The sequence below is a fragment of the Rhinolophus sinicus genome, chromosome 13 (assembly GCF_057876585.1).
Source record: "Rhinolophus sinicus isolate RSI-liver-muscle chromosome 13, RSI-T2T, whole genome shotgun sequence".
NCBI lineage: Eukaryota > Metazoa > Chordata > Mammalia > Chiroptera > Rhinolophidae > Rhinolophus > Rhinolophus sinicus.
Window position 1 is genome coordinate 20,718,686 of NC_142513.1, and position 19,457 is coordinate 20,738,142.

General features: G+C 48.8%; 1 protein-coding gene across 1 annotated transcript; it reads left to right on the plus strand.

The window, feature by feature from the left end:
* Positions 1–108: 108 nt before the first annotated feature.
* Positions 109–16,847, plus strand: AHCY (adenosylhomocysteinase). Its single transcript, XM_019733765.3, has 10 exons — positions 109–266; positions 7,044–7,234; positions 9,125–9,200; positions 10,565–10,714; positions 11,611–11,723; positions 12,596–12,803; positions 12,890–12,977; positions 13,063–13,180; positions 13,999–14,193; positions 15,932–16,847. The coding sequence occupies exons 1-10, from the start codon at positions 239–241 to the stop codon at positions 16,061–16,063; spliced, it is 1,299 nt and encodes a 432-aa protein (XP_019589324.1). The 5' UTR covers positions 109–238; the 3' UTR covers positions 16,064–16,847.
* Positions 16,848–19,457: the final 2,610 nt, after the last annotated feature.

A 19,457-nucleotide genomic window follows, 5' to 3' on the forward strand; every position in this document is an offset into this window, starting at 1 on the left:
CTGGCATCTTTTCAGCAGGGATCCAAGTTCGCTCTGGTCCCGCCCTTGTGCGTTGGGCCCCGCCCAGACGGCTCAGCCCCAGCGGGACTCATGAATATGCAAGCAAGAGCAAGATATTTAAAGGCGCCGGCGCCACTCGCAGATCCCTTCCCGGTGCTGCCCGTCCGGTTCCTGTCACCAGTCCGAGGCCCGGCCCCCTTCGCTCGTGTCCATCACTTCGTGCGGAAGCGCCGCCAGCATGTCTGACAAACTACCCTACAAAGTCGGTGAGTCCCAGGACGTGCAGCGGGCCGCATCGGCTCCGCGTCCGCTGGGAGCCTGTCCAGGCGGCGGACGCGGGGCAGACGCAGGGCGCTCAGGACCCCTTGAATCGCTGGTTTGGCGCGATCCTGGCCGCGCGAGGCCGCATGGAAGTTGGAGTTCTTGCTCCCGGTGAGCGGGTTGTCGGAGGCTGCCGGGGACTACGAATCCCGGCGTGCCCCGCAAGGCCCGCTGCTGCAGCGTGCACTGCGCTGAGCTCTGGCTAGGGAGGGAGTGCGTACCTGTCCGCGGCCTGGGACCGCTGACACCTGCCGGGGCTTACACTATGGGGTCCGGATTCTCCCTCCAGGACCTGGACTGGTCCCTTGGCCACTGGGTGGTCCCGGACAAGTGCCCATCCCTTTCTGGGCCTCCTACGGGGAAGCTTCGGGCACTGAAGCCCCCGAAGGGTGTGTGTGAGGAGAGGCCTGGAGAGTGAGCCCGAGTCTGGCGCTAGTACACTCCACAGGGGACTTTGGGCTCGTTTCTCAACCTCTGGCCAACCTCACCCGCCTGGGTGGCCAACAGGGACAGTAGTGCAGAGAATCTCGAAAAAATTATGGAGTGGTTAAGAAAAATCCCTCCTGATGTCTTATGAGTTGAAGCTGACATACAGTTTACGTTTATTGGGCATTTACTGTGGGATAGACACCATCTTCAACTTTTATTCTAGATTAATTCATTTTATTCTCACGGCTTTTTAGGGTAGGGACTATTTCTCATTTTACCATGAGTATGCTGAGACGCAAGAAGTGAGGGTAACTTGCCCCCGATCTTACAGTTGGGAGGCAGTGGAGTAGGATATGAACCCAGATCCTGTAGGCCTCTGAGTGTACCTTTTCATTACTGTGTATAAGTGAACACTTGGAATAACCTTAATGAACTTTCAGCAAAAACCCGTTCAGTCTGTCTAGCAGCTTTTAAAGTAAATTCAAGACACCATTAAATCTGGAGAAAGGCATCCATATTTATGGAACACTTGTGTACCTGGTGATTTGCATGTATTTACAGACTAATCTTCAGAGGTAGACTTTATCCCGTTATACTACACAGAGGAAGAAGTTGAGGCTCTAATAGGTAGTGACTTGCAGAGAGATTCTGTGGAAATACAGTTGACCTTAGAACAACAAGGGTTTGAACTGTGTGGGTCCATTTTATGTGGCTTTTCTTCAATAAATGCAGTTGGCCCTTCCTGTTCCCAAGTTTCATGTCCATGGTATTTTCCATCCGTGGTTGGTTGAATCCCAATGCAGAGGGCTGACGGTATGCATCGTCTATGCCATTTTATATGAGGAACTTGAGCATCCATGGATTTTGGTATCCGCAGGGGGTGGGGGTCCTGGAACCAATCCTCACAGATACTGAGGGATGACTGAAGTTTTGGGGAGTCAAAAGTCATATGCCGATTTTTGACGGTGCGAGGTTCATCGCCCCAACCCCCATGTTGTTCAAGGGTCAACTGTAGTAGTTTATCAATAGTAGCTTATGAAGTGGTGGCCAGCGTAGACTGTTGTCTCCATTTTATGTAGGGTTTTCAGGCGGGAATTCCCGCCAATTCTCAGGAATTTTTTTTGCTTTCCCATTCCTGAATCCGGAGATATAAACTGTTTTCTGTTCTCCATAATGAATTGTTTCCACAAAGTGATGGTAGATACTACCAACCACCTGGGTTCAAGGAGCTGATTTCCCCGATTTCCCAACCAACTTTTCTCGGGATTCGGGAATGGAAAAACGAAAAAAATTCCCGAGAACAGGTGGAAATTTCCGCCCGGAAACCCTAGCGATAAATAGGAAAAATGTCTAAGAGATACATTGTGAGTTGTACGTTTACTTCCTATTGTGGGTATTACTGGGTTCAAGGAGCCGATTTTCCCGATTTCCCAACCAACTTTTCTCGGGATTCGGGATCGGGAAAGCGAAAAACATTCCTGAGAATGGGTGGGAATTCCCGCCTGGAAACCCTAATTTTGTGAATGATGAAATTGAAGCCCAGAATGGCTAAGTCAAGGTCACATTAGTGCAGAGTTGGAATAGAGGCTTGTCATACTCTGGAGAGATTGGGGGGAGGGGGGCGGGGGAGGGCATTGGGTTGTGTGGGAGGCTGCATTTGGAAGTGGGGGGGCTTAGCTGGGTAGGGTTGGAGGAAGGAAGCCCCCATCAGGGAGGGTGTGCTATGCCAGACCTTGCCCATATGGCATCTTTAATCCTCAGGACTCATAGCAAGATTAGGGGTGATCAGTCCCACATTACAGATGAAGAAACTGAAGTTAAGAAAGGGTCTTGCTCTTCCTCTTGGCTCGTCCTGGCACTGGTGTTCCTACAACTTCTTCAAGTCCTCGGCTCCCATGGGACCAAAAACCCCAGAGCTTGGAGTGCCAGACCCTCCTGTGTCCTTGGAGTTGAGGGACCCACGGAAAACTCTGGGGCTGGCACAGCTGTCATATGGGCAGTAGAGTTATTTTTAGCTAGAGGGACTGGTGGCGGGGCAGGGGGTGGAGCTTAGCAGGACAGGGCAGAACCCATTGTCCACTACTGCCGGGCCCCTCAGGAGCCTTGAGAAGGCCCCTCCTGACCACGAGTCCCACCTCTGCCATTGACTGGCTGTGGAACCCGGGGCAAACAGCTCTCTGGGCCTTTTCCTCATTGGTAAATGCTGGGAGTTGGACTAGGTTCAGGTGTGTTTCTTTTCTGCTACCCCTGTCTTGTGTCAGCCCCTTTCACGGACCTTCTCTTCTTCAGTCCTAACAACAGATATGGTCAGTAGACATTTGCTGGCCCCTTCTCTGCCAGGCCCTGCTGGGCACCGGACATACAAAGGTGACCCAAGGATCAGGGTGAGAGAGACATGCATACTGATGATGTAGTATTGTTGTCTCCATTTTATAAGTGAGATCTGCCCACTTCTCTATCTCCACGGCCACTCTCCCAGTTCTACTCACCCTCCTCACAGGTCTCCTGGGTCTCTTGCTGCAAAGATACATGCAGCAACCAAAGGGGTCTTTTCAAAAGACAAACTTGTCATGATACTCCACTTAAAACTCTGTAGGCTTCCCACTTCGATGGGAATAAAATCCTGTTTATCTTACTCCCTCTACTAGAGTCACCTGAGTGCATACTTCCAGCAAGTTCTTTCCCGTTTGTAGGCTTTTGTTGAGCACCTACTGCTTGCCAGGTCTGTTTCAAGTGGTTGGGGAGAAGCCATCCCGGCTAAGAGAACTGCTTGTGTGAAAGCCCTGAGGTGGGAATGGAAACAGCTCCTCTGGAGACAGTAAGGATAGACTATAAGGAGGTCGGAGTGGCTGAGCAGCTAGTGAGGGGGAGAAGAAGGTGAAGAGGTGGGGGAAGAAAGGTGGGCAGTCACTTGGGTAGGGTCCTAAGGCCATGTGAGGAGTTAGGATTTTATTCCCGGGTAAGGGGAAGTCATTGGAGGTTTGTTTTTTACTTTAACAGAAGAATGGAGGTGATATAACTTAAGTTTCTTCCTCTGGCTTCTGTGGGGAGAATAATATATGGAAGCAGAGACCAGTGATCCAAGGTGGTGAGATGCGATTGGATTGCTTATATACATATTTGAGACTTTGAGCCAACAATATGCTGTGTTGATTGGAATAGGGTGAAAGGGGAAAAGAGGAATCAAAGTTTTTGGAACCAAAAGGCCCATTGGTAGATGACTGGATTAAGAAACTGGTACATTTATACAATGAATATTACTCGGCCATAAAGAAAAATGAAATCTTATTATTTGCAACAATATGGATGGACCTAGAGAACATTATGCTACGTGAAATAAGTCAGACGGAGAAAGAAATACCATATGATCTCACTTATGTGTGGAAGCTAAAGAATAGAATAAATGAACAAACTAACCAGAGAGTCTCAGAATTTAGAGGAAAAACAGGGTTGCTAGATGGGAGGGGGTGGGGATGTGGGAGAAGGTGAGGGGATTAAAAAACACAATCAGTAACCCTAAGATTGCCATGGGGCTATGAAAGACAGTTTGGGGAATATAATCGTAATGTAAAGATTTTATAAGGTATCCGATGGACACTTGTCTCATTAGGGAGACCACCTCAGGGATGGTGTAGATGCCTGACCACTGCACTGTACACCTGAAGCTGAATAATACTGAATGTCAACTATATTTATATATATATGTATATATATATGTATATATATAGTCACAGGATGTGGAGTACAGCATAAGGAATAGAGTCAGTGGAACTGTAACAGCGATATACGATGTCAGACGGATAGTAGATTAGGGGAGAGGGTTATCGTTGTGAGGTGTATAAATGTCTATTACATTGTTTTGTACATCTGAAACTAATAAAAAAAAAAAGAAAGTTTTGGCTGGAGCAGCTGGTCAAATGGTATTTCATTTCCTAAAATGGGAAGATTGCAGAGTAACAAGTTTGAGAGGAGGGTAAGGAGTCATGAGGGTTCAAATTTGACACGTAATAGATCCAACTGGTCATCTTTGTGGAGATGCTCAGTAGGCAGTTGGATTATATGAGTCTCATGTTCAGGGGAGAAATTGGGCTGGAGATAGACATGTAGGAGTCATTGCCCTCGAGAAGGTATTTAAAGAAAAAGAGATAATGGAGCCCTGAGGGCTTCTAACCAGTTAGTTGTAGGAAGAGAAGCCAAGAAGGCAGGAGGAAACCACAGGACAGGCATAGAAGCCTAGCAAAGAAAGGGTTTGCGAAGGAGGGAGTAGTAATTAGTGAGATCGGTGCTGCAGGGAGAAACAGGAACATAGATAATTGACTATTAGATACGTGGATCAGGCTGGTCTTCAGAGACCTGGAGAAGAGCAGTTTCAGTGGGACAGTGAAGTCCTCAGGGAATTGAGAGGATACGGGATCAGGCCCCTCATAGCAGACACAGCTCATCTATCGTAACAAAAGAATGTCAGTCTATAGCTACAGATGAGGACTAGTGGATTCCATGGAGGAAAAGTGACATAGTTCTTAATTCTTCTCAATGAATTGTGAAGTGAGGTTGTCAGCTGATAAGGAAAGGTGTTAGAGGCTTGGAGAGAGTAGAAAGGCGAGTACATTTAGTAAGAAAATGTAATAGGATTGCTGTACTGTCACTTTAGATTTGTGTCTTAATAAATGAGATTTTCCTCATGCTGGACTCAATGGCTTGGGTGCAGTGGCGCATTGAGTTTAACCAGGGTGGGAGTTTGCCAAGAAGTTCTCAGAGGACAGAGGGTAGAAGAAACAGTGGAATCTTAAACTGTGGAAGGAAGAAGTTGAGAACATGAAGGTGGTTCAGTGAGAGTGAAACTCGGTAGGATTAATGCATTAGAGGTTCTGACCTGCCTGGCTGCAGCTTTATTAGAGTTGGGGCTCTAGAGGAGGAGGATTGGCAAGATGGGACATGGCCAGAGTTGGGTGCTTGAAACCAGTGTTTCCAAGGGAGAGCATCATCAGTGATGGCCTGCCAAGGTGGGCGAGGGGGTGGTGATGGTAGGGGGAGAGTGTGTGTGTTGAGGCAATGTAGGAATAGTCCTTCCCATGAGAGGAATATTTCGTCTCTGAATTGTACAGTAGAAAGCAGACTGACTTAGTTTTATTATTCGTTGTTACTAAATTCTCTGCCCACCCACCACCCACTTGGGTGATTGGCACGATCTAAGGTTCCTTAAAAATAAAAATCACCAGGAGTCCCAGGCCCCATCCTACACCTATTGAATGTGATTATCCAGGGGAGATTTACACACACGCCAGATGACTCTTATCAGGGAAGTTTGCAAACATTGACGTAGGGACTGACCTTGGCCATGGGCTTGTGTAGCAGCGGGGTAGGGAGGGTGAGATTATTAGAGAGAAGAGTATTGAGAATAGTGAGAGAGCTCATAATAGTACCCTTTCTAACTACCTGAGAATTTGGACAAATTTGAGACATTTGCAGTGGCAGATAGAGGCCAAAATGTAACTTTAATTACTAATAACATTGAAGACAGAGGATGTACATTAGTGTTGAAATCCAGTGATCCTGCTAACTGAACCCCAAAATTCAGATTTTCCATGCTTCCAGGCAAGGTGGGCCTAGATAGGTCTCTAGGCCCTGCAGGCTGGCTGCTACTTGCTTGCAAAAGGAGAGCTGAATTGAGCATACCCAGTTTATTCCTCCCAAGTTTACTAATCAGACAAGTCACTTCCTCTGGGGCAGAGAGAGGCCAAGAGTGTTGATTACACAGATGAGTTCCCTCCATGTGGAAAGAAACATCAGGAGTGGGAAAGAAGCATTTTCATGTTTTTAAGGAGATCAAGGAACTGTACTGCATCGAATGTGTTAAATGACATCATTTATGAGTACTGAAGTCACCAAGGGTGATGACTTGGAAGATGGAGAGCAAAGGGCTAAAATGTTTAGGGAATGAATGAGGTTAGTAGGAGGCAGCAGAAAGGGTAGTGGGAAACATGAGTATATATAGGCTGATAGCTATTTTTCAGGGGGGGCACTTACCTGTCTTGTAATTTTCATGTGCCTGTGTGATTCTTTGATTAAATGTGTTCTCCCACAAGGCTATAAGCTGTGGTTAGGCAGAGACCATGACTTTCTTTTTGACTGTCCCAGCTCCATAAATCTTATTGAATGAGTGACAAAGTGCAGTGGCCAGATTGCTCAGCTTAGTGTTTCCAGTCCACAATTGGATGAGTGACGAGCAGTGATGCTGCCTGGTTAATGGGATGAGGCCGCTCACGGAACTCTCATCCTTCCTGCCCCTGCAGCTGACATCAGTCTGGCCTCCTGGGGACGCAAGGCCCTGGACATCGCGGAGAACGAGATGCCGGGTCTGATGCGCATGCGGGAGATGTACTCGGCCTCCAAGCCACTGAAGGGCGCCCGCATCGCCGGCTGCCTGCACATGACCATTGAGACAGCTGTCCTCATTGAGACCCTCATCGCCCTGGGTGCTAAGGTGAGGCCTGCAGCTGTTCCATGTGGGGTGGGGAAATCAGTTTGGTGCCCCCTCAGGCCCAGCTGGGGCTCCAGCCTTGTCACAGTGCCATTGCCCTCTGTGTCTATTTTCTTTCTGACTGGGAAGATAGCGTCTGACAGCACTCAATTCATATCCTTTTGACTCAATTCATATCCTTTTGACTGACGCACTCTGGTAGGAAAAGCTCAACCCCAGTGTCCTGCTGACTCATTGAAGGTCTGGCTGTGATTGGCCCACTCAGGGTCATATGCCTACCCTGGGCCAATCATGGCCGCCAGAAGGATGGCATGCTCTGATTGGTTCAGCCGGGGTCATGTGTACCAGTGATTGGCAGCTTTTCTAACCTCTCCGGCTGTCTCTCAGCGAGATGTTTTTCCAAGATGACAGGGCGGTGGGTGGCTAGTTAGCTCAGTTGGTTAGAGCATGGTGCTCTTAACAACAAGGTTGCAGGTTCGATCCCCACATGGGCCATTGTGAGCTGCACCCTCCACAACTAGACTAAAACAATTACTCAACTTGGAGCTGATGGGTCCTGGAAAAACACACTTTAAAAAAAAAATTGAAAAAAAAAGACAGGGCAGAGCAGCCAAAACCAACATTACACCAGGGCTCAGTCCTTGGACCTCTTCTTTCTTTCAACATTCATACTCCTGGTGATCTGATTTTATGGCTTTAAATACTGTATATATGGTGATGACTTCCAGATAGATATATGTACTAACCTGGACTTCTCCCTGGAACTCCAGACTTGTATATCCAGCAGCTGATGTGTCATCTCCATTTGGAAATCTAATAGACATATCAACCTCAACAGGTCCAAACAAACTTGTAATTTCTTACCCCCCCCCCAACTTTCTGTCATCAGAGGCTCATGGGATGTCCAAGAGAGGACTCAACCCAGAGCAATGGTGACCACAAGTTCTTGTCTCCACACAACAAAGAATTCAAGATTGAGACAGATGCAGAAAAGAAAAAGTGATTTATTGAAAAATGAAAGTACACACTTAAGAGGAAAGTGCAGGCAAATTCAGATGAGTGGTGCCAAGGAAGTCACATCGGCTTTTTATTCCTTCCAGGGCAGGGAATTCCCATTAATGTTGTTCACCTCTTACCCCTGGGTGGGACCCTCCCTTTTCTACTTTTTTCCCCTTCCTTACTCGTATGTGGTCTGTGGTTCTTTGGGAACTGTCTAGCATCAGATACCTGACGGGAGTCCTAATAACCTCAATGCAAATGACATTAAAATGAACTAAAGGTCAGTTCCCCTGCCACAAGTGTTAGCCTTGCTGGATGAAACTGGTTCTTGTTTTTCTCCAGCTGCAGGTGTTGGACATAGGCACTTGTTACTTGTGTAACCACTGAGGGACCTGTTGTACCCTGGAGGGGTTGTCAATTTCCTAGGCTATCTATCCTGCCTCATTCCCACACAAGCAAATGTAAACTCCAGCCTTCCACGTTTTCAGTTCAAGAACCTGGGGTCATCCCTGACTCTTCTTTCTCACTCCAGTAACTAATCCTGCAGCAAATCCCATCAGCCCAGCCTTCAACATATACTCATCATCACTTTCACTGCTACTGTTGAATTTCTGGTCCAGACTCTTCCAACAGCTTTTTCGCTTGTCTCCTTGCTTCCTTGTTGGAGCATTTTCTCCTCCACAAGCACCAGAGTGATATTTTAAAACATAAGTTGGGTCTTGTGTCTGCTCTGGCTTCCATTCACTCACCAGGGCCCTCAGCCTATGGTCAAAGAGCCTGCTGGGCCTAGATCCGGAGCCTCTCACCCTTAGCTCCAGGGTGTTTCCTTATCCCTGTGACGCTCATATTTCTGAGCTATGTGTGACTGCAGCCCTGTCTTGCTGGCTCTTCCAGGTACAGTGGTCCAGCTGCAACATCTTCTCCACACAGGACCATGCAGCAGCTGCCATTGCCAAGGCCGGCATTCCAGGTGAGACCTGCTTGCTGCTGGGGGATGTAGGAATGCATGAAAGAGCTTTGCTTCTCCCTGTTTGCTTCACTGACTCCTATAGGGACAGGCTTCCCCGCAGCAGGGGAGAGAAGTCCTGGCCACACAATCCAAGCAACCTAGTGACCTATAGGAAAGGGCTGTTTTGTCCCACTGTCATCTAAAATCCTGTGGGAGGTTCTTATTGGCCCACCTCAAGTCATGTGATCAGGAAGGGTGGGCTCATGATTGGGAACCACATGGTGTAGAGGAGGGGAAGTTCCTTATAGAAAGGATATGAGTCTGTTTCCAAAAGAATTGGTGAGGGATGCTGGGCAGAAAAAGAGCTCCAGAGGTCCATTGCCTGGGGCATGATGGTCTAGGGAGCTGGGGAAGGTCCAGGACTAAAAGGGAAGGACTTGAATAAGCTGCTGGAGGAACCAGCATATGTCTTCCTGGGCCTGTGGAGGGGAGTGGTTAGTTCTGATGATGATCAAGTAGGACATTCGTGAGTCATTCTAACCAGCCTCAGGTGGAGGGAAAAGGATTGGGAGGACCCCTCCATAGACTGCCCAGGGCTGGATAGGCTGGTCTCGCACTCCTCAGCCTTGGTTGGATTTCGTGGCCCTTTTCTGGGAAAGGCCTTGTTTTCAAGACCATAGTCTGCCCCAGTTAGGGGGCGGCGCAGCCTGCTCTGCTTGGTCCTTTACTCACAGGTTCATGAGAGCCCCACACATGTCCCAGTCATACCATATGATGGGAGGAGCCTGGACTGGCAGTAATGTGTGGCAAAGAGGAAGTGCTCCATACATTGTAGCTGCTTTTAGTAATTTTTTGTCCAGATGCCATCCCCCACAGAGACTACTGGGACCTCAAGTCCTTTCAGTGCAGAACCAACCTTAGATCTTGCCTTATGGGTCCTGCCTGAGTGAGGTTTCTTGCCCCTGCAGCAGTAGGCATTGCGGGTGGGAGCCTGGTCACTATGGGTTGATGCCCAGTCCTTGGAGCCCAAACAGAAGGGAGTAGGAAAGTAAATAATTATTTCCAGTTACCTATATTTGGGAGATTATACCTGGCCTCCGTCTCATTAATCCACACTATTGTGAGCCCCATTTATAGAAGAGGAAACTGAGGCTCAGGAAAGTGAAGTGATTTGCCCAGTCAACAGCGGGCGAATGCAGAGCCAGATTTTGAACCCAGATCTCTCTGGCTCTAGGTTGTGTTCTTTTCCCTGCTGAGTCCTCAGAAGTGCTGGAGGTGACTGGGCATGAGAATTAGGAAGGAGATAGTATTGGCTCTGCCCAGGTAGTTCCCTGAAGCAGGTGCCAGTGGGAAGGGCAGGCCCTGATGTGTCACTCACCCTCCAGTGTACGCCTGGAAGGGTGAAACAGATGAGGAATACCTGTGGTGCATTGAGCAGACACTGTACTTCAAGGAAGGGCCCCTCAACATGATTCTGGATGACGGCGGGGACCTCACCAACCTTGTCCACACCAAGTACCCACAGCTGCTATCGGGTGAGTAAAGCAGGTGGGTAGGCTGGGTACTGGAGGTCTAGAACGGGCCTGCTTGTCCATGTGTAAGCATCAGGCCTGGCAGGATTCCCAGCGTGTCAAGTAGCAGATTCTGTGGAAGATGGAGGATGGCAGGCTCCTGCAGGTGTGCTAGTGCCTGGCCTTCTGACTTTCGGTGGTGTCGGGCTAGGGTGGCCGGGGGGAGGCCTGGCTGACATGACAGTCCGAGAGCAAGCGTAGCCAGGGCTAGGAATGAGTTGGCTTTGTTAAAAACAGGGCAGAGAGGGAAGTTGGAGAAAGAGAGACTGTGAGTGCAAAGGCCCTAAGGTAGGAAAGATGGCTTTAGGAAACAAAAGGAAGCCAGCATGGCAGCTTCTATCACGGGGGGAAGTATTACAGGATGTGGCTGGTGCTTTATTGAAGGCCAGATGTGTGTGGACTTAATACACCAAGATAAAAGAATTGGCTTGACCATGAGAGCAAAGGGAAGTAATTGGAGGGTTTTGAAAAGATTTCTCTGAAATTACACATATTAAAAATGACTGCTGTGTAGCGGATGGGTTAAGGCTGGGAGATCAGGTGAGAGATGATGGTGGCAGGGACTAGGGCAGTGCCAGTGGGAGCGGAGAGTATGGGAGTGGTTGGGAAGTAAGAGTCACTAGGCCTGGTGGTGGCGGTGACTCCTCCCTCATGCTGGTCTGGAGACTATGGTACCAGTCACCTATGGGAACCCAGAAAGAGGAGTGGCTTTAGGGGAGAAAGATGAAGAATTTGGGTGAGTTCAGGTATAGGCTCTTGGGGCTTCATCCCAGAATATTCCCCCCCCCCCCACCCCCCCCCCGCCAATCCCTTGAGCAGCTCCTTCCTGGCCTGAAGTCATCCCCACCCCTCATGTTTAGGCATCCGAGGAATCTCCGAGGAGACCACGACAGGAGTCCACAACCTATATAAGATGATGGCCAGTGGAGTCCTGAAAGTGCCAGCCATCAATGTCAATGACTCTGTAACCAAGGTGAGCCCATTGTACAGTGTCAGCTCCAGCTACTGGCTCCCATGTAGCTCAGGAATAGGGCCGTGAAGAGGGGCCCCTGGGAAAGTCGCAGGCGAGGGATATGAAGCCCTCATTGAGTGCCTCCTGAGGGTAATTAGTGCATTAAAGAGGGGAAGAATTAAATAGTGAGCCTCAGAGCTGGGCACGAAATGCTTTAAAATGAAACAGATTTGTTGACTGGGCAATCTCTCCTAGTAATTGAGAAGCCTTCTGGACCATCAGAGAAAGGCTAGGAGGAAGGTCTTGGGACTGATAAAGGGGAGACGCATATGAGGATATCAGCTGGTGGGGAGAAGTCATAGGAGGTTATCAGCCGAAGGCCCACCAGGTCAAGATGCTGAGTGTGGTTCTGAGGCCCCAGGGCCTTGCCTGCCCCCATTGTCCCCTGACCCCATCTTCTTTCATCTTCCTCCTTCCACCTCCCCTACCACCCCCCTCCGGTTCAAGCTGTTGTTTCTTAGTCTGGTTGTGTAGGACACAGCTCCCTGGCCCATGCTGGTATTATGAGCCTTGAGCTACCCCTGCTGAGGCAGTCGGTCGTCAGTAGGCAGCTCACGGCAGCTCTCGCCGGCTGCCGGCCACTCATGCTGGATGCCGGCCAATCACGGCAGCACACGGTAGCACATGGCAGCCCGCAGCAGCACACGGCAGCTCATGCCAACCTCTGGCTGCTCACAGCAGCCCAGCTCCAGGGAGAGCCGTTGTTCACAATCTTAGGGGTAGAAAGCGCAGCTCACTACCCCATGTGGGAATTGAACTGGCAGCCTTCGGTGTTAGGAGCATGGTGCTCCAACTGCCTGAGCCACCGAGCCGGTCCTCCCCTCTTCTTTCAGAGCAAGTTTGACAACCTCTATGGCTGCCGGGAGTCCCTCATAGATGGCATCAAGCGGGCCACAGACGTGATGATTGCGGGCAAGGTGGCGGTGGTAGCAGGCTATGGCGACGTGGGCAAGGGCTGTGCCCAGGCCCTGAGGGGTTTTGGGGCCCGAGTCATCATCACCGAGATTGACCCCATCAATGCACTGCAGGCCGCCATGGAGGGTATGAGAGGGCACGGGTTGGCTGTCAGCCACTGAGGCCAGAGGAGGGGCGAGGCTACCCTGGATGACTCATGGCTATCTCTACAGGCTATGAGGTGACCACTATGGACGAGGCCTGTCAAGAGGGCAACATCTTTGTCACTACCACGGGCTGTGTTGACATCATCCTCGGCCGGTAGGTGCCAGGTAGGGGGTCCTAGGGTAGGCTTGGGCCTGCTCTTTGTCCCTGATGGTTTCCCGTGGGTTTGGGCTCCCCACAGGCACTTTGAGCAGATGAAGGATGACGCCATCGTGTGTAACATTGGACACTTTGATGTAGAGCTTGATGTCAAGTGGTTGAATGAGAACGCTGTGGAGAAGGTGAACATCAAGCCCCAGGTGAGATACCCCAGCCCTTCCAGCAGGGTGGGCAGACGGAGGGCTGAGGGGGACACAATCATGGGCTGGCCACCAAGGGAGAGCAGAGGAGGCTCTGGCAACCTGGGCAGCAGGATGGGGAGGAAGAGGACCTGGTGTCAGGGCCACTTAAATCCGTCTCGGAGGAGGCCAAAGCATCTCTGTTTTTTAAGGTCCCAAGATGATTGCTGTGCAGCCAAGGTCAGGCGCCACTGCATTCAGCTTTTACCAAGCATGGTGACTGAAAACATGTCCTCAGACTATCTGGGCTCAAACTGCAGCCATTTCTTAGTGTGTGGCTCTGGACAACTGACTTAACCCTTCAAACTTCAGTTTTTTTAATCTGTGAAATGGGGATAATAGTAGTACTTAAATCTTAGGGTTGATATTAATTATATGTATAATATGCATATAGTTATATATATGGCTTTATATATGTATTGGTATGTATACTCTTAGCCCAGGGCATGTGGCAATAATAATAATAATAATAGCTGGTACTTACTGAGTACCTAGTGTGTGCCAAGCCATGTGTTAGGTGGTTTACATGCATCAGCTCATTAAATTCTCACAGCAGATCTGTGAGGTCTGCAGCTCAGAGGTGCTTGATAAATACTGGCTATTATGAATTGTGTGTGCCAAGCCCTGTGCTGGAGGTTGTTCCAGGGCAGTCTAGGCCTTTCACAGGTACTGCTGGAGGCAGGGAGGCCTGCTGGACAAGAGGGTAGGTAGGAAGAGGCAGGGGTGCACATTGGGAGCATTGCCCTGCCACCCTTCACCGCTGCTCTGCGCACGTGCAGGTGGACCGCTACTGGCTGAAGAACGGACGTCGCATCATCCTGTTGGCTGAGGGCCGTCTGGTCAACCTGGGCTGTGCCATGGGCCACCCCAGCTTCGTGATGAGCAACTCCTTCACCAACCAGGTGCTGGCACAGATTGAACTGTGGACCCATCCAGACAAGTACCCCGTTGGGGTCCACTTCCTGCCCAAGAAGGTGGGTTCCCACGTCTACCCCAAGCCAAGGTTTATGTGTCCAACTCTGGGCTCCCCACATGGGGCTTGCCAGAGTTCATAAAGTACTCACCTCTCTGTCCTCTGAGAGACCTTCACAGGGTCTTCCACAGGTCAGAAATCATTCTCTCCATTTAATAGAGGAGGAAACTCAGACCTATAGAAGGAAATTACTCCCAGAGTAGCAGGGCTGGGTGGTGAGAAGAACATGGGCTTTGTACTGAGACACACCCGGGTTTGAATCTTACCCTTACCACTTAGAGGCTATGTAACCGGGCAAGGTACTTAACTTCTCTGTGCCTCCATTTCCTCATCTGTAAAATAATGGTAATAGTACCTCCTTTAAGGATTGTGAGGATTTCCTTAGATCAGGGGTCACCAACCCACATACCCACCAGGACTGGGCAGGTAAATGAATGAACTGGGCCGGGTGGGAACTGACTGAAGAGCACATGCCCCAACTGATGAAGGGGTTAGCTGCCTGTCACCAACTGGGAACCTGGGCCCATTGGACTCCTGACATTTCAAGAGAAGCCAGATATCAAGATGTATGTATGAAATATTCAATTTTTAAATATGGATGACTCGTTATTTTAAAAATAACCAGGTAGTTCAACTGGGATATGTCTGTAAGCTGAATGCAGCCTATGGGCTGCAGGAGTCTGGCCTTGGAATGAGATGATGCCATTAACACACTGAGTGTTGCACCTTACAGGCTATGGGTGTGTGGTTTGGTATCTGTTGCTATATAAAAATTTAACCCCTAAATTTACTGGCTAAAAACAATAAACATTTATTGTTTCTGTGGGTTAGGAATTTGAGAGCACCTTAGCCGGGTGGTTCTGACTCAAGATCCTTCATGAGATTGCAGGCAAGATGTTAGCCAGGGCTACAGTCATCTGAAGGCTAGACTGGGGCTGGAAGGTCTACTTCACATCACTGTTGGCAGGAGGTCTCGCTTCCTTGCCATGTGGATATCTCCATAGAGCTATTGTAAGTGTCCTCATGAGATGGCAGCTGACCTTGACCCAGAGTGAGTGATCCAGGGGGAGTACACTGGTAGCTGCAGTGTCTTTCAAGATCTAGTCTCCATGTCACACACCATCACATCTGCTTTATTCTGTTCATTAGAAGTAAGTCATTCAAAGGGAATTAGACTCCACCTCTTGAAGGAAGGAGTATATGAATTTCTAGACAAAGAATTTAAGGATACATTTTAAAACAACCACAACCAGTTTAATCTAAAAAGGAACTCTACTGGCTGTATAATGGAGGAGTCTTAAGATCCAGGGATTCATTATTAAAGCTCTGTCTTTCTCTGTCTCTTGGCTCTTTTTTCTCTATGTTCACTTCACTAGTCAAATAGACTTGCCACTGGAAAGCTGAGACTGATAACCTCCTGTTTGTGAATCCCAGTGGCGTGGCAGAGACTCTGTCATGGAATATTTGTCCTGTTCCTAAATAAATTCTAAAGAAGCACTTTAGTTAGCTACTTGGGTTGGTGGAGGGTGAGGAAGGAAATGTAATTGATGGTCTCACCAGGGCTACTTGGAGAGGAGAATGGAGTATGGAAGGGGAGCTGGGGACTGTGAGGATAGAATGAGATAACATGCAACACATACACCCCAACAGAACAGTTCTTGCCTCTGTGGGCAGCCGGATGCGTGTAAGGGGTCCCAGAGCATGGCACTGATTCCAGGTCTGCCTGTGTTTCTCCCCAGCTGGACGAAGCAGTAGCTGAAGCCCACCTGAGCAAGCTGAATGTGAAGCTGACCAAGCTGACTGAGAAGCAGGCCCAGTATTTGGGCATGCCCCGTGATGGCCCCTTCAAGCCAGATCACTACCGCTATTGAGAACCAGGCCTGTCCTTTTTTGCCCTCCAGCTGCTGTCCTTGCCCAGGTCCCATTTCTCCTCCCCAAGAGCAGATGGTACCAACTTTGAGAATGGTTTGTCAATGTCCCCCATCGACTCCCTAGGGCTGGTCACTTAGTCTTTGGTCTTCGCTGCATCTCTCATACTGTTCAAGTGTGGCAGAGGGGATTGAGAAGCCCCCTCCTCAAGCCCTGGTCATAGTGGAGTTACATGGCAGCACCTATAGGGAACCATGGGCTCAGGGCGTTCGGAACTGCTAACTCAGTCCTTCCTTAGGCTGGAAGTTGGCAGTGGTGTTCACAAAGCCCATGCACTGTACCATCTATGCCCTCACTGGCCTGTGGATGTTATACTCATGTTCTTGGTTTACACGTTCACTGGTTCCTCAGTCCATGATAGATGAGAAGGAGCTACATCAATGGGAGGGGGAACTGTTGGTGTTTGAATGTTCCTGAGATCCTGGCTTAGTGCTGGGCATTCTCTGAAACCTCAGAAATGAGTTGGTACTTTCAGTCCCTATTTTACAGGGGTTATAGAATATAGTATTAGGGGACAGCCAAGGAAGGATAAGAGAAGTGACAGCCAGAGGCTGACAGGGGCCAGAGAATCTTAAAAGCAGGCATAGATCTGTCACCACTTTGAAACATGATGGTTCCCATCACAACCCTGGGTCAAAAAGATTTGGTTTAAAATGTTTATATGATGCTTATAATGTTAAAAGAGAGCAGGAAGGTAGGTAAATAAAAATTTTGGTGCCTAAAAGACCTTCTGAGCCTTTATTATATAGATAATACACTGCCAACAATGTATATTCATAGTTGTATGCTGATGGAAAAAGGGGTTGTCTACAGTGTGCGGTGATAACGGCTGCAGGAAACTCTTGGGCTTGGAAGGATGGGTAAAGTGAAGAGAATTCTTATTTTCTCAAGTGTGTCTTGTAAATAATCTTTTTTTTTCCTTTCCCCCTTCTTCCGCCTCCCCTTCCAACTCCAGTTCAAGCCGTTGTTTCTCAGTCTAGTTGTAGGACACAGCTCCCTGGCTGGTAGTATGAGCCTTGTGCTCCCCGCCTGAGGCAGTCAGTTGGCAGCTCATGGCAGCTCTTGCCAGCTGCCAGCCACTCACGCTGGCCACTGGCCGCTCATGGCGGCACACAGTAGCCCACGCCAGCTCACGCCAACCTCCAGCTGCTCACTGCAGCCCTGCTCCAGGGAGAGCTGTTGTTCACAATCTTAGCTGTAGAGGGCGCAGCTCACTGGCCCATGTGGGAATCAACCAGCGACCTCGGCATTAGGAGCATGGTGTTCCAACCACCTGAGCCACCCGCCCGCCCGTGAACAATCTTTTTTAACCTAATCTAAGACTCACTTAATAGGTGAATTTAACCCATTTGTATTAATTGTGATCCCTGTTGTGTTTATTTCCTCTATATTTTGTGTTCCAATTCATTTTTTTCCCCTCCCCATTGCCACTTTGGATTGATCCAGTGCTCCTTGGGGAACTATTATTTATTGAACACCTACTGGGTTAGAGGCTTTATAATTGATTTTCTTTAGTCTCACAACAAGCTTAGTAATGTCCTATTTTTATAGATAAGAATAGAGACTCAGAGAGGTTAAGTGTCTTTCCTAAAGTCACAGTTTATAAGAGGCCTCATGAATCAAATCACAGAAGAAAGCTGGGTGGGAAGGTGGGTTCCCTCGTACTTGCCTAAATAGTCATTTACTAAACCGCTGTTCTGGTTTTGGAAATCAAAGCAAATAAGAACCCTCTTGGGAATGGTAACTGGAAATGACTCTAAGGGCCATCCACTGGATGGAAGGCCTAATGGGGATGCTGGGATATTTGATACCTGACCCCAGTCTGCTAGGATCTCAAGCTTAGAAGAAGGCAGGAACACAAACAGCTTTGCCATCTCCTGGCACTTCTGCTCAGCTTTAGACGTCAGTGCCTGGCAGCGGCAAGGAAGAGGTGGTACTCAAAATGGATTCTGAAAGAACTGAAGATTTTTAACAAGAAACTGAAGGCAAGGGTATTCCAGGCAGCAGAACAGCTTAAGCAAGAGTGAGTGAGGCCATCAGAGGGTGGGGAAGAGTTTGGCTGCAGTGTATGGGGAGTTATGAGATAGAGGGCTAGAAAGGTGGTCTGGGAGACAGAAGCAAGGCCTTGAACATCAAGATAAGACCTTTGGTTTTAATCCTTGAGCTGTACCAACTCCTGAAAATGTCCCTTTTTGGTTGAACATTCCACACTTCCTGGTTTATTCATTTATGTATTCTCAGCCTCTGGCTATGAGGTGGGATTACTTCTAGGTTACTAATGAGGACAGGTTCAGAGAGGCCAGTGACCTGACCCAAGATTATAGTAAGTTACATGCATGTATAATATGACTGCTGTAAATAATTTACAAACTTTCGTACTTAAATGATTATTAGTAACAAACGACACGGAACCCCCTTCTTACCAGTGGTCAAAATAGACCGAGATTCACTACCAAGCCCACTGTTGCTTCTTGCATACCTAATTGTATGCCAGTCATTGTGCTAAGTAAGCGCAATGATTACCTTATAGAAACTTGAATTCCTGTTTTACAAATCAGGAAACAGGCTCTGAGAGGCCATGAGAATGAGCTGGCTTTTGTATTAGGTAGGACTCTGAGCCCCAAATCCAAGCCCTTTCCACATCCATAGGTCCAGGTTTGAGAGGAAGGGAGCCTGGTTTCAGACCCTCCAACACTTGGATCAGTAACTCTGGAACTGTAACGCAGGCTCTCTAAAAGCACAACTGCCACCAGAGTGCTGCCCACAGTGCCCACTTCAGCAATTCTATCATGGTGGTCTTTGAGACAATCACTTCTCAGTAGAAAAGGGGGAGGCCACTGTTCGTCTGAGATAGAGAAGTTAAATGCCTTATTTTGCACAGCAGACATGCCGCTCCCTCCCCTCAAGTCTGTCTCATCCCAGACACAGGAAATACTTTTCCAGATGTTGCCTCCTGTGAGATCCCATGTAGTCCCCCACTTCTGGTCCCCGGGGGGTGGGGGGGAAGGGACTTTCCTCCCCCCCTTTCTTTGGAGATGTCCTGCCAGTTCTCAGAACCTTTTCTTTTAAAAAATAAAACACCCTCTCCTTTCACATCAGCTTTACTAACTGATCTCAGGTCTGCTAATCCGCCACATGTGACACTGACCAGGCACCCATAATGAAAGACAATGTGTCTCTCGTAAGCCCCCAGCTCCGATTCCTAATGTCTGTGCTCTGCCATCAAAGCTTCGTGGGGAAAAAGGGAATTGGCCAAGGGTCCTGCACTGTCTAGCCTGGTCATGGCTGGATTTGTTTTCCACGAAAGGGAGCCATTGTTACCAGTGGTTCTATCCT

Bases quoted from the DNA above. Each gene is read 5' to 3' on its own strand.
- AHCY (XM_019733765.3), top strand. From the start codon at position 239: ATGTCTGACAAACTACCCTACAAAGTCG. The intron at 11,724-12,595 runs GTGAGCCCATTG...CTCTTCTTTCAG, and splicing joins TCAATGACTCTGTAACCAAG to AGCAAGTTTGACAACCTCTA. The intron at 12,804-12,889 runs GTATGAGAGGGC...CTATCTCTACAG, and splicing joins ACTGCAGGCCGCCATGGAGG to GCTATGAGGTGACCACTATG.